Source organism: Aristolochia californica, unplaced genomic scaffold (genome assembly GCF_029961685.1).
Source record: "Aristolochia californica isolate CCGP_79_NKW_82.1479 unplaced genomic scaffold, dmAriCali1.0.hap1 SCAF_2, whole genome shotgun sequence".
Classification (NCBI taxonomy): Eukaryota; Viridiplantae; Streptophyta; class Magnoliopsida; order Piperales; family Aristolochiaceae; genus Aristolochia; species Aristolochia californica.
The window spans coordinates 51071241-51085219 of record NW_027181881.1 but is presented as its reverse complement, the minus strand read 5'-3'; the positions used below and the strand labels follow the sequence as shown (position 1 = coordinate 51085219).

Genomic DNA, 13979 nt, shown 5'->3' with positions numbered 1-13979 from the left:
ACTCGATTCACCTAAAAAACTAAAAATTATGAATTATTCTAAAAATTTAAGTTGTGAAATTTATTTGACCTCTTAAGGTGTAACTGTGCTTGCCTTTTCTTTTAGGCAAAAAGGGATATTTCCCCCCCTGAAATTGTTGTCAATTTCTTCTCAGGTCAAGGATCATTTTCAAAACTGCTGGAGTTTTGTTAGATGAAATGGTTGACAAAGGGTTTGCTGCTCTCAAATACGGTGTCATCATTCTCGATGAAGTGCATGAAAGATCTGTTGAATCTGATCTTGTTTTGGCATGTATGAAACAGTTCATGTTGAGAAAGGCTAATCCGAGGTTGGCACATATCATATCTCTGTTGCTTTACCATCAATTCTGATTTTGTGTGGTCCTATTCTGGACCTTTGGAAAAAATTTCTGAATATCTTATTTATTTTAATGCATTAACATGTTTCGCTTTTGATTGATATTGCATGGTTCTGTCTGGTTTCAATAGCTTGAAAGCTTGATATGTGATCTCCAGGTTGGTACTAATGTCTGCTACAGCAGATATTTCAAGATACCGTGATTACTTCAAGGATCTTGGAAGGGATGAGCAGGTGGAAGTTCTAGCTATTCCTAGCTCATCGCAACAGACATTTTTCCAACGAAAAGTTTTATACCTTGAACAGGTTAGTTTATCTCTTTTTTCATAAAAAAAGAGACTTACTTTTAATGTTTAACCATACTGGTCCTTATTGCTTTTGTTTTTCTGTGTTTTACCAAAATACCAGATTGTTGTTTTTAACTGATGCATTTCTGAACCAGGTTATTGATCTTCTTGGGGAGAAGTCTCAGAACCTGATGGATAGTTACAGTCGTGGACCACAACCCTCATGTTCTGATGCTGAAATCAAGCCTGAAATGCAAACTCTTATTCGTGATTTAGTGTTGCATATTCATGCTAATGAACCCAATATAGAAAAGAGTATTCTAGTTTTCCTTCCAACCTACTATGCATTGGTGCAACAGTGGTCGCTTCTGATGTCTTCTAATTTGTCTATTGAGCTTCACATCTTACATAGCAGTATTGACATTGGAAAGGCACTCAAGGCTATGAAAATCTCAAAATCCGGCCGTAAGGTAAATGTATCAGGTTGCAGAGAACTTGCACTTTATGATAAATTTTTTCTTTTTGTGGATTATTCATTTAATTTCTGTAAGCTTTTCTTTTTGCATTTGTTTCTTAAAAGTTTGAGTGGAAATATAGGTGATATTGGCTACCAACATAGCAGAGTCATCAGTCACTATACCTGAAGTTGCCTTTGTCATAGATTCCTGTTGCTCTTTACGAGTCATCTGGGATCCTGACAGAAAAAAGGAGATTGCGGAACTTGTTTGGGTGTCAAAGTCTCAGGTACTGATTGATGTAGCAAGGCTGCTTATATTTGTATTTGTATTTTATTTTTGGTTGCTTTCCATATATAGTATACTCATCAGATATCCTTGTCTAATGGAGCTTTGTAGGCCGAGCAGCGGAAAGGGCGAACAGGAAGAACTTGTGATGGTCAGATCTATCGATTGGTTACTAGATCATTTTACAATTGTTTTACTCAGCATGAAAGACCTTCCATATTACGGTTATCGTTGAGGCAGCAGGTTCTAAGGATTTGTTCTTCTGTCTCTAAAGCCATCAATGATCCAAAAGGTATAATCTGTTTGTTTGTTTGTTTGTTAGGATCGAGCATTTTAATGTGGTCATATCATGTGTATGACCTGTATTTACTCTGTTCTTTCTTGAACATCTACATGTAATGAATTTTTTTTTTTTGAAAATAGGGTGTGAATATATATTGCAAGATGAAGAAAATACATACCCAGCTAAGGTGGCCTTCCTTCACAACAAGTTGTTGGAGGGAAACACCCTGTTTAGCTTGTTTATTTGCCAAATGATTAGCAAATCTAGGAATATAATTCCACTTACAACATTTGGGAAATTAAAGTACATATATCCTCATGTAACTCCCAATGCCGCTAAGGAGGTTTTGAAGGCTTCGTACACCAATTGATAACAACCTTTGAATCGCCTTCAACGCAGAGTGGGCCCTCCATCTTTTGCTTGAAGAGTTTTAACCCAATATACAACTGTGTAACTCAGCACTGGTTGAATTTGATATTTCAATCGGTCCAGCATATGATAAAAGAAGATTCCCACTTTCGTCATGAATCACTCCACCAAATCCAGCAGGCCTGGGGCAGCCAAACACACTTCCATCAAAGTTTAATCGGAAGTGTCCCATTGGTGGTGGAGATCAAATTTTCATAATAGGAGGTCGTGATGGAAAAGATATTTCCGCAATAAGAGGCCAGTTTCCACGCAAATTTGATCCTTGTAAGTTACAAAATTCCTTCCACACGAGTACCCAAGAGGACACTTGCCCTATGATTCTATTGCACAAAATTTTCCAGGGAAGAGATTTTTGATTAAATTTTCTGTTGTTTCTCTCTTTCCATAGATTCCAAACCATGTACCCAACACAACAAGAAATTAATATTTTCCCAAGCTTGGGAGGACAAACACTTATAATAGTTGATTAAATTTTCTGTTGTTTCTCTCTTTCCATAGATTCCAAACCATGTACCCAACACAACAAGAAATTAATATTTTCCCAAGTTTGGGAGGACAAACACTTGTAATAGTGAATATTGTTGAATATAATGATTGAGAAGGGTAATATTGCAACCCAATTTTGTTCATGAGTTCGGACCAGACCAAATGGGCATATTCACAGTGCAAAAGGGTATGATCAGCGGTTTCAGAAGAGGGATGACATAATGGGCAAAAGGGGTCCGAGACACTATTTCCACGTCGTTAAGATTTTTTTCCGGCATGCGGTCCAAATAAAAAACTTCGCACGAGGTGGAATGTGTAGAGACCACGCAAAAGCAGCTGGATAGACTGATTGATTTGCTTGGAGAGAGATCAAGAAGTGGTAGGCAGAAGCAGTACAAAACATACCTTGCCTGCATGGTGTCCAGATGAGTGTGTCTGATGAGTTTTTGATTCTTACTGTTGAGAGACTTGTGACGAGGTCTGCAACTTCAAGAGCTTCATCATCTGTCAAGGCTCTTCTGAGATCTAAGTTCCACTCACCAGAGGTAAGCCTTTGCGTAGAAACAGTCGCATCTTGTTCTCTTGCCAGGCGGTAAATACATCCGTGACTATCTTTGAAACTGCTTAGGCCAACCCTCTAGTCTGTCCAAAATTTGGTTTGGCTACCAGAACCAATGTAGCATTTGACAACAGTTTTAAAGATAGGCAGCACCTGGGCAATCTTCTTCCACACGGGGGATAATTTGTAATATCTTCCGCCATCAATCCACCAACCAGAAACTTTCCCATATTTGGCTTCAACAATTTTCCGCCATAACAGAGTTGGTTGCACATTAAATTTCCAGATCTACTTCAACAATAAAGCAGAGTTGGTTGTTGCAATATCTCGGATCCCGAGACCACCCATTACAAACATCATCCCATTTTACAAGACTATATTTTCTTTCCCCATTTGGCCCATTCCATAAAAATCTCCTTTTAAGGAGTTCTATTCTATTCCGAACAGAAGTAGGATAGTGATACAAGGAAAGAAAATAAGAGGGTACGCCATGTAAACTGGATTTAATGAGAACCAGCTTACCAGCTTGGGACAAAAATCTTCCTTTCTATGATGCTAGTCGGCCTTCGAGGCGTTCAATGACAGGGTGCCATGCGCTTTTTGTTGGTAGGGCAGGGGTCCGTGGAAGACCCAAGTTAGTGCCGGGGAGAGACGCAACTTTACATCCCAAATAACTTGCCATTGAGTTTAATACAGAGGGATCAATATTAAATCTAATGATAGAAGTGTTAGCCCAACTTGCCTTTTGACTAGTAGACAATTCGAAAATGTTGAGCAAAGCTTTCATGTGGGAAATCTGTCTCATAAAACCTTCTCCAAAAAGAATAGTGTCATCAGCATACTGTAAGATCGGGTTATCTTGGTTCAGGTCTTCAGAGATAGGATTAAGCCAACCCGAGCGTTTAGAAAATCGGATCATAGAAGCAAGGTGCTCGCCGATGAGAGTAAATAGAAAAGGAGACAATGGGTCACCTTGCCTAATCCCCCTTGTTGCTTTGAAGAAACCGCATTTCCATTAACAAGGACAGAATACGATGTGGTGGAGATACAACTTCTCATCCAAAATTTCCACCTAGTCCCAAAACGCATTTGGTCAAAAAGGTGATCAATAAGTTTCCAATTTGCTCGGTCAAATGTTTTTTCAAAATCTAATTTTAGGACAAATCTAGGTTGGGAAGATTTTTTGAAAGAGTCTAATAGCTCATGAGTGGTCATGGAGGAGTCCAAAATATTTCTATCACGAATGAAAGCACTTTGACTGGGATTAATAACTTTCGGAAGGTGGGCTTTTAGCCGATTTGTAAGAAGACGACCAATGATTTTATAATAACTAGTACTGAGGCTAATTAGGTCGAAAATCTTGGGGCAGTGCTGTATTGGATTTTTTTGGGATAAGAGCAATGAAGGATGCTCTAATTGCCTTATGGGTTATGCCGACTTGGTGGAAATTGTAGATAAAAGCATACACATCAGTTTTAATTGAATCCCAAAAACAATGGTAAAACTCACCGTTAAAACCATCAGGTCCAGGAGCTTAATCTTTTGGAAGGCTGAGGGCAGCCAAATTAATTTCTTCAGTAGTGAACGGCTTTTCCAGATATATTGTGTTCGCGGAAGAGATGCGATGGAATTTGCGTTGTAGCAGTTTAGGTCTATTGTAACACACTTCAGTGTATAAGTCTGAGAAGAACTTCACCAAAATGTTAGATATCGAGGAACTATCTGTTATCACTTGGTCTCCATGACAGAGAGTAGTGATACGGTTAGTCCTCCTCCTGACCGAGGCGATGGAATGGAAAAACTTTGTGTTTCCATCTCCTTCGGCCATCCAGTGGAATCTAGCACGTTATTTCCAGCGGATAGATTCAAAATGAAGCAGATTTAAATATTCCAAATTTAATTGATTTCTAATGAGCAAATCAGGAGAAAAAATAGACCTTTGTTCTTCGAGTAGATCAAGCTGCGACGACGAACTGATTCTTTCTGGGAAGCAGTAGCAGCACGATGATTACTGGCCCATAACCGGATCTTTGCTTTACGCGCTTTGATTTTTAGAGGAAGCGCCCAACCTGGGTTGGGATGAGTCTCCTGCTCAAGCCACCAGCCAGGAAGAGAAGAAGTGAAAGACTCAACAAGGATCCAAACATTTTCGAAGTGGAAAGGGGATCACCCCCAAGCAGGTGGGCAAGTGTCCAACTTTGAGAGGACGGGGGGTGGGAGGGGGGTCTGACCATTGGTCCAAGTGAATTTTTTTCCAGAGAGGGGAATTTCGGAGAGCCTGAGACTGCTAATGAAGTTGGAGAAGGCTCTCATGTTGGACGAAGTTCTGATTGCGGGAGGGTTTTTTTCTGAACAAAGTAGAATAGCGTTGAAATCTCCTACCAACAGCTAGGGCAGGCCCCTTAATTGAACGAGTTGAAAAACTTCCTCCCAGAAGGAAGCCCGATTGCGATGCCGAGTAGGACCATAGATGCCAGCCAACGCCCATGAAGTTCCAAGGGAGTGATCATGAAAACGCTAGCCGATAGAGTAGTGGCCCGGTATAGAGAGGGTGGCGTCAACTGCTTTTGGGTCCCAGATGACAACGATGCCACCAGAGTGCCCAATCACATCGACATTAGCCCACGCAGGATCCGAGTCATACCATAATTCTTAGACAATAGAATAGTCAAAAAATTGGAGCTTAGTTTCTACAATAATTACGATTTTTGGCTTACATTCAAAATGTGCTACTTTGATAAGGGCTCGTTTAGATTGTGAACAGAGTCCTCTGACATTCTAGGACAAAACGATCATTCAGGACGTGGGGGAGGGGGGTGATATTCTTCGCTGTCCCGCGAGCTTCAAGATAGTAGGAGCAGAAAATAGTCGCAAGCTCCGTCATTTCTGAGAAGACTTTCGGAGGGAAGTCTTGCTCTTGTTCTAACAAAAATTGGAGAAGTTCATCCCTCTGCTCGGCTTGGGGGAACATGGTTGAGGTTGGGGGAGGTTTAGACAGTGGGCGTGGGATTTTCGGAGGTAGGACAGTGGGAGGGCAATTTTGGTGGGGGGAGGTAGCTTTAGCTTTTCCTTTCTTCCTTTTTTCTAGAGTAAGTGTAGGTGAAGGGGGTTATAGAAGGCCTTTTCTCTGTTTCAATTTGGGGGGTAGTGGCGGGAGATTTTGTTTTAGAGCTTGAGGCTTCCATGGTGGGGTTCGTGTTAAGTATCTGAAGGGAGGTGGGGCATAGAATAGAGGGGGAGTGGATATTTAAAAGAGTTGTGGAGTCATTGGGGGAACTGAAGTCCCAGGTGGGATTTTGGACGTGAACTTTTTGAGAGTCGAAAAGACGACTTTTGATGGAGGGGAGGGATTGGACGGGGCTCGAGGAAGGATTGCCATCTGACAGGATTTTTCCAGAGGTGATGGGCTGCAGGGAGTGTTTATGAGAGGTACGGAGTTTGAGGTGAATGGAATGATTTGATGTGGACAAGGTGGAGTTGACGAGGTTGATGGACCTCGGGAAATGAAGCTAGGGAAGGGAGTAGGGGAGGCGGGTTTGGTAAGAGGTGCGGATTTTGACGTGACAGGGATGATTGATGAGGTTGATGGGTTTGGGGGAGTGACGTGGGAGGCGAGGCTTGAGCAGTGTGTATTGTCAGTCACCTTGTCAGTTGGAGAAGGCGAAGGCGGTGGAGTGAATTGTAAGTTACGAACTGTGTCAGAGCGATTGACTGACGGGATGATTGTGGATGATGGTGACGGGGTGGCGGCTGGATTTCGAGAATCTCGTCTGAGAGACGGGGGACGAGGTTTGCGGTTTAGTTTTTGGGGTTTGGGCTTTGTCAGCCCGAATGATTGATGGGCTGATTGAGGGCGGCGAGGAAATGACTGTTTTGGCATTTGACGGGTGGGGTTTCAAGATTTTTTTTTTTTTTTTTTGAATTTGAATTTCGAATATGAGAAGGGACTGTTGTTCCTGATAGGTCCGATATCGGTACCCCAATGCTTCTTTCATGGATCCATTGTTGGATTTGTTGGCTTGAATGAATTATCAACGGAACCTCGATGACTGCTGCTAGGGACATTTTGCGAGTTCCCTCGATTGCGGCTTGGGCCGGCAGGGTAATAGAATAATGGGTTTCATGGTGTAGAATCTGAGGGGGGGGGGGGGGGGGGTGGTGGTAGCCAGATGTTTGAATTGAGGAGCGGTTGATTAGGTGGAGGAGCAGGCGGGGTTGGAAGGCTAGGTTTTTTATGGTGCGTGATACCTGGTTTGGGGGGGATTTTTTAATGCTTGGTTAATTGTCGGAGGATTTGGTGGAAGAGTTTCCATCCGAGGCCAGAATTACATTTTTGCGGTAGGAAGATCATACCCATAATCATTGAGTCGCGTCTTTGAGTGATGACGCATTCTAGGAAGCCACCGTGGTATTTGGTGTGGAACTAGAATTCCAATTTGCCGGTGAAGAGTAATCGGCCGAAGCTTTGTCCCGTTTTGCCTTTTTGAATCTTTTAAAAAATGACTAGGAAAGAGTCCACTGCGGAAATCAGGAGGGAGATGTAGGATTTTTTCACGCCAGGTTGTGAAAGTATACGGATTGCTTCACCACTTTTCTCTTTCATTATCTGGAAGGTCAGTTTGGCTTTTCTATTTCAGAATTCATTTCTTGAAGGATCCTCCACCAAAATCTGTCGCCATGAAGTTTGAGAAATGACAGTTTGCCACTTCGCTTTTGTGCCGTCTCCAAGGCCATTGTCTTCTTCCTCATTGTCTTCAACCACTGGTCGCTCTTGCCTTTGTTGCTTCTCCAGACTTGCTCGACCTTCGCCCCATATTGTGTGGTGTCCCACTCGAAGAGGTGGGTCAGACAGATTGGTAGTCGGGGGGTAGTTACTCCGTGCCCTGTTTGATAGGTGGGGGGGGGGAGTGATTCCGTGGCCTGATCGTCGTTCCGCCATTGATATTCTTACAGACATGTAATGAATTTTGATCTCTGAGATTGTTCAGTTATTGAGAAACTTGTGAAGTTGTGTCCAAGGCCTATCCCAAAATGACTAACCATATTAGGAAACCTCTTTCCCAACTAATAAACTCAACATATTTGTTCTTTCTAATGCATTTGGGACTATTCTTTAACACTCCCCCTCACGTGTAGGCCTTCTGGGCTCTTACATGTGGATATTTTGGGTGGAGGCCCACATACGAGTACCTGCTCTGATACCATGTGAAGTTGGGTCCAAGGCCTATCCCAAAATTACTAGCCATCTTAGGAAACCTCTTTCCCAACTAATAAACTCTACATATTTGTTTTTACTAATCCATGTGGGACTATTCCTTAACAAAACTAATAGATGACTCTTTCTCAAGATGGTTCTAATGATTTGTTTTTTGGCTCTAAAGACATCGATGATCCAAAAGGTACAATCTGTTTGTTTGTTAGGATGGAGCATTTTAACTTGGTCATACTGAAAAATATGTGATTTTGAGAGAAAGTAGAAGAGGAAAAAAAGTTCTAGAAGCCTAGCAACTTTGCTGCCTTGGAATTCGAGCCAGAAAGGCCCTTCTTGCTTCTTTATAATCAGGGTTTAAGTAAAAATTTACTAAAGGACAAAAATGCCCCTCAATACTCAAAATTACATATCTCCTAAAATACATATCTAAATTGAATGACAATTTAACTAGAGATAAAATAAGACATTCTCTATCTATTTTTTTTTTTTTTTTTGGAGAAATTTTTTGAGAAACATTCTCTCTATAATAGCCATACTATAAGAGAAAAATGTAATGTGGAAAATATGAGAAATGACCAAACTACCCTTGGACTTGTATTTGAACACTCCCCCTCAAGCTGGAGAGTATATATCAAACAATCCCAACTTGTCACTAATGGATACATATTCATGTCTTCCCAAAGGCTTGGTAAATATATCTCCTAATTGGTTTGAAGACTTTACATAACGAGTTACCACCTTCCCCTGCTTAATTGCATCTCTAATAAAGTGGCAGTCAACCTCTATATGTTTCGTTCTTTCATGGAATACAAGGTTCCTAGCAATAAAAATGGCTGCCTGGTTATCACAATTCATAACCATAGGGTCAGGTAACATAAAACCAAACTAAAAAAGCACAAACTTAATCTACATAAGCTCACTAACTGTCTGAGCCATTGCTCAATCCTCGGCCTCTGCATTGGACTAGTCACAACTGTCTGTTTCTTACTTTTCCAGGTTACCAGGTTGCCTCTAACAAAAAAACAGTAGCCTAACGTAGAACGCCTATCTATCTTATACTCAACATAATCTGCATCAGAATACCCAAGTACATCAACGTTCCCATTCTGAGTATACAAAAGACCTTTTCTAGGTGCACCCTTCAAGTACTACAATATCTTTTGAGTAGATCTAAATGGACTTTCCGAGAATTTTTCATGAACTGGCTCACAACTCCCACAACAAATGAGATTTCCGGCCTGGTAACTGTAGCATAGATCAATTTACCTACTAACTATCGATATTGAGTTTTATCCTTGAGTGTAAGTGTTATGTATATTATGATTAACTTCTATGAGGGTGTCTATGGGTTTAACACCTAATAAACCATACTCCTGTAACATACCTAATTTATATTTTCTCTGAGAAAGAACAATAACTTACTTGCTACGAGCGACTTTAATGCCAAGGAAGTACTTGAGAGAGCCCAAATCCTTTGTCTGAAAATGTGTAGTTAGATATTGTTTAATTTCTGTAATACCATCAAGATCATCACCAGATAACACAATGTCATCTACATAGACAACCAAAACCACCATACTAGTCTTCCTTTTAAGAAGGAACATAAAATGATCTCAATGGCTCCCATAAAATCCAAATTGTAGGACCACCTAACTAAACTTTTCAAACCAGGCCCGTGGACTTTGTTTAAGCCCATAAATAGCCTTTTGCAGCTTACACACATTCCTGTCTCCCCCTGAGCAATATACCCTGAAGGTTGCTCAATATACACTTCCTCATGTAGATCACCATGTAGAAAGGTATTCTTCACATCGAATTGAAAGAGAGGCCAACCCTTATTAACAACCACAAATATTAAGATATGTACAAAAGTAAGTCTGGCCATAGGAGAGAATGTCTTAAAGACATCAATTCCAAAAGTCTGTGTATACCCCTTCGCTAATAGCCAAACTTTGTATCGTTCAATAGAGCCATCAACATTATATTTGATAGTATAAACCCCAACGACACCCCCACAATAACTGTTCTTGCATGTGGGTCACATAGACGCCATGTTCCTAAAGACACCAAAGCACTTGTCTTATCATCCATTGCTTGTTTCCATTTTGGAGAGTACAAGGCTTCCTGCATTGAATGAGTTGTACGAGAAGTAGACAATGACATAACAAAGGACTTGAAGGATGGGGACCAAAAATCAAGAGACACATATTTGGATATCGGATAAGAAGTACAAGATCGTTTACCTTTTCGTAGACTAATAGGCAGGTTCAAATCAGAGACAATAGGATCTGCAGGCAATGAGGAAGATGGAGGATCATGAGAAGAGAGCTCTATAGAGGTAACTATTGGAGGTATTGCAGGAGCACGAGAGCGATGGCTATAAACACAAAGAGGCAATGAAGAACTTGATGAAGTTGGTACATCCAAAACTACAATAGGAACATGATTGTCTGAAGGAGATTCAAGTGATACATGAAGCTCAGTAGATGATGAAAAATATGGAGTATTTTTAAAGAAGGTCACATTGGCTGACACGTCTTCTATCGAATAGGATCATAACATTTGTACCTTTTTTGTCGACGAGAATATCCTAGAAAAACACATTTGACAGATCGCGGTGATAACTTATCAACCGAAGTTTCAAACATATGAATAAAACAAGTACATTCAAAAATACGATGAGTCACATCAAACAATTTACAATTGGGTTTTATAACCTGAAGAGGAACTTGACCACTCAAAACAGATGAGGGCATACAATAAACCAAGTAGCACGAAGCTAAAACTGCATCTCCCCAAAAAGATTTAGGAACATTCATATGCAGTAATAGTATCCTTGTAACCTCATGGAGATGTCTATTTTTACATTCAACCACCCCATTTTGTTGTGGTATATAAGGGCAGGACGTTTGATGGGTAATACCATGAGAAACACAAAATACTGACAAAATTTATGGTTAAGATATTCCATACCATTGTCAGTACGATGCACATGAACGCACAAATTGATTTTTTATTTCATTGAAAAAATTAAGGAATACATCAAATACTTCGGACTTCTCTTGTGGGAGATAAACCCAAGTGACTTTACTGAAATCACCAATGAACGACACAAAATATTTAAAACCAAATGGGCTAGGAACCTGACATGGACCCCATACGTCGTGGACTAATTCAAACAACTTGGGGCTTTGAATAGAACTAAGTAGGAAATTGGAGCGACGATGCTTTCCCAGCCGTTCACAATCAAATGAAATATCGGTTGGCAAAGAAGGAAAAAATTGATGCAACTTAGATGGTGAGGGGTGTCCCAAGCGTAGATCCCACAAGTAGGAAGAATCTGCAATAGTGAGAGCTACAACTCGAGAAATGGATACATCGTCCAGCATGTAGAGCCCTCCCTTCTCATATTCTGAACCAATCGTCTTCTTCGTTTGTAAGTCCTGGAAAACACAAGAAGTAGGATAAAAGGTTACTGAATAGTTTAAGGATTCAGTTATATGACTCACAGATAAGAGATTAAAGTGGAATCTTTGGTACAAATAAAACAGATTTTAAGGATATTTGTGGAGTAATGTGAACTGTACCCTCCCCCTGAATGGGAGAGGTGGATCCATCAGCTAAAGTAACTCGACGATATGAATGAGATGGACTAATGGACTGAAATAGGAAGGGCATACCTGACATGTGTGTAGAGGCTCCTGAATTAATGATCCAAGAGGGGAAATGAGACACATTAAGTGCATTCATATCTGTACTAGCCATTGTGGCACTCACTGAGGAAGAAGGAGGTGTCTCAATAATAAGTAGTAAATGAAGCAGTCAGTTGACCCAGTCGCTGTAATAATTGCTGAGTTTCCTTATACGATCCAGTGTGTGAGAAGGCGTCCTTATCTGTGACTATAGAGATGGCCTAGGTAGACTTACCAAAAATTTTCCAACTATTCTCAGAAATATGATTAGTCAAACGAGTGATGCCCCCCTCCCCGATCATTTTGGCCATGACCACGAGTAGAGTAAGAGCAACCTCTACCTCTATTATTACCACTATGAAACTGACCATCAGGTTTACCAATTGAAGATTGAAGGTTAAGAACATCTGTTTCTGAGAGAGTTCTACTTGACTCATTCTTATTTACAGCTGCACCTTCACCTCGAAGAACTCTGTTAAAGGCTTGCTCAAGGGTGGTCACATCCTCATTGACCGACAATTGGACTCTAATAACATCACACTTAGGCCCCAAACTTTCCAAAAATTGGGCTACTTTAATATGATTTTCTTCTTACGAATGTCTTCAACATTTGGTAGTAAAAGGATGAAATGTACTAATCTCCTGTAATACTCCCCTCATCTCAGTGAAATAATCTGTCATTGATTTACCTCCACGCTTAATATAAAAAAACTTCACATATAATTCATAGATCCTTGACAAATTACTTTATTTAGACAAATGGAAGCCAAGGTAGTCCACATTGCCTTAGCAATACTGCAACTCAAAATTTGGTCACTAAAATCTTGATTCCATATCGTTGACTAACGAGGTCATTACTATATTATCTTCTACCACTCAATCTTTAGTAACAGGCCCCAGGGGATCATCGATTATATATTTTGCCATTCTTCTAGCCCTCAAATGTATCAAAATTGATCTGGACCAGTTTACATAATTCAATCCATTCAACTGGATTGTAGTTATTTGAATAGACTCAGAGAATTTCACATCGGTGCTCTCAGTAGTCCTTTGAACAACAACATGCGTACTAGAATCAACCATTAAATATCACCATACACCACAATTCAATACACTAGAGTGTCAATTAACCAAAGGGAAACACTTTCCTCAAATTTCTATGCTTGTGCTGTCAGTGGGCCCCAAGCTGAATTCAATTAGGGCAATTAATCGCCCAAGTCGCTCAATTTTGAACCAATAGTGATCAATTTCAGCAATTGAGACCATAAATTGATGAAAGAATAACCTAATTGCAAGAAACCGGGGTGACACAAGCTATATGGATGATGACACAAACATTTTCTCAAATTGGGATCATCAAACACTTCTAAATCACAACAATCAATCAAATTAACGCAGTAATCATTAGCCTATAGGCTAAGATAGGCAGAAAAAAATAAAATTGGAATTTTTACCCTACTAGTCCAGAAATATGGGAAAAACCTTCACGGAGATTGCTGAAAGTGGAGAGAATATCCACAAAATCGAAAGAAACCTACCCAAGACTTGCGTTATTGCTCTAATACCATGAAAAACATGTAATTTGGGGAGAAAATAGAAGAGAAAAAAGAGTTCTGAAAGAGGAGCAGCTTTGCTGCCTTGGAATCTAAGCCAAAAAGGCTTTCCAGCTTCTTTATAATCATGGTTTAAGTGAAAATTAACTAAAGGACAAAAATGCCCCTCAATACTCAAAATTACATATCTCCTAAAATACATGTCTAAATTGATTGAAAATTTAACTAGAGATAAAATAAGACATAACTCTAACTAATAGCCATACTATAAGAGAAAAATGTAATGTGCAAAATATGGGAAATGATCAAAATACCCCTGGACTTGTATTTTAACACATACCATGTGTATGACCTGTGTTTCCTCTGTTCTTTCTTAAA

General features: G+C 40.1%; 1 protein-coding gene across 1 annotated transcript in view; it reads left to right on the top strand.

Annotated features, from left to right (window-relative positions):
* Positions 1-13979, top strand: part of LOC137956743 (DExH-box ATP-dependent RNA helicase DExH8) — a 53711-nt gene that overhangs the window by 3519 nt on the left and 36213 nt on the right. The window contains exons 3-7 of the mRNA XM_068804347.1: positions 155-328; positions 516-663; positions 800-1114; positions 1242-1388; positions 1499-1679. Of these exons, the coding sequence (XP_068660448.1) occupies positions 155-328; positions 516-663; positions 800-1114; positions 1242-1388; positions 1499-1679 (965 nt within the window). The remainder of the gene's footprint in view (positions 1-154; positions 329-515; positions 664-799; positions 1115-1241; positions 1389-1498; positions 1680-13979) is intronic.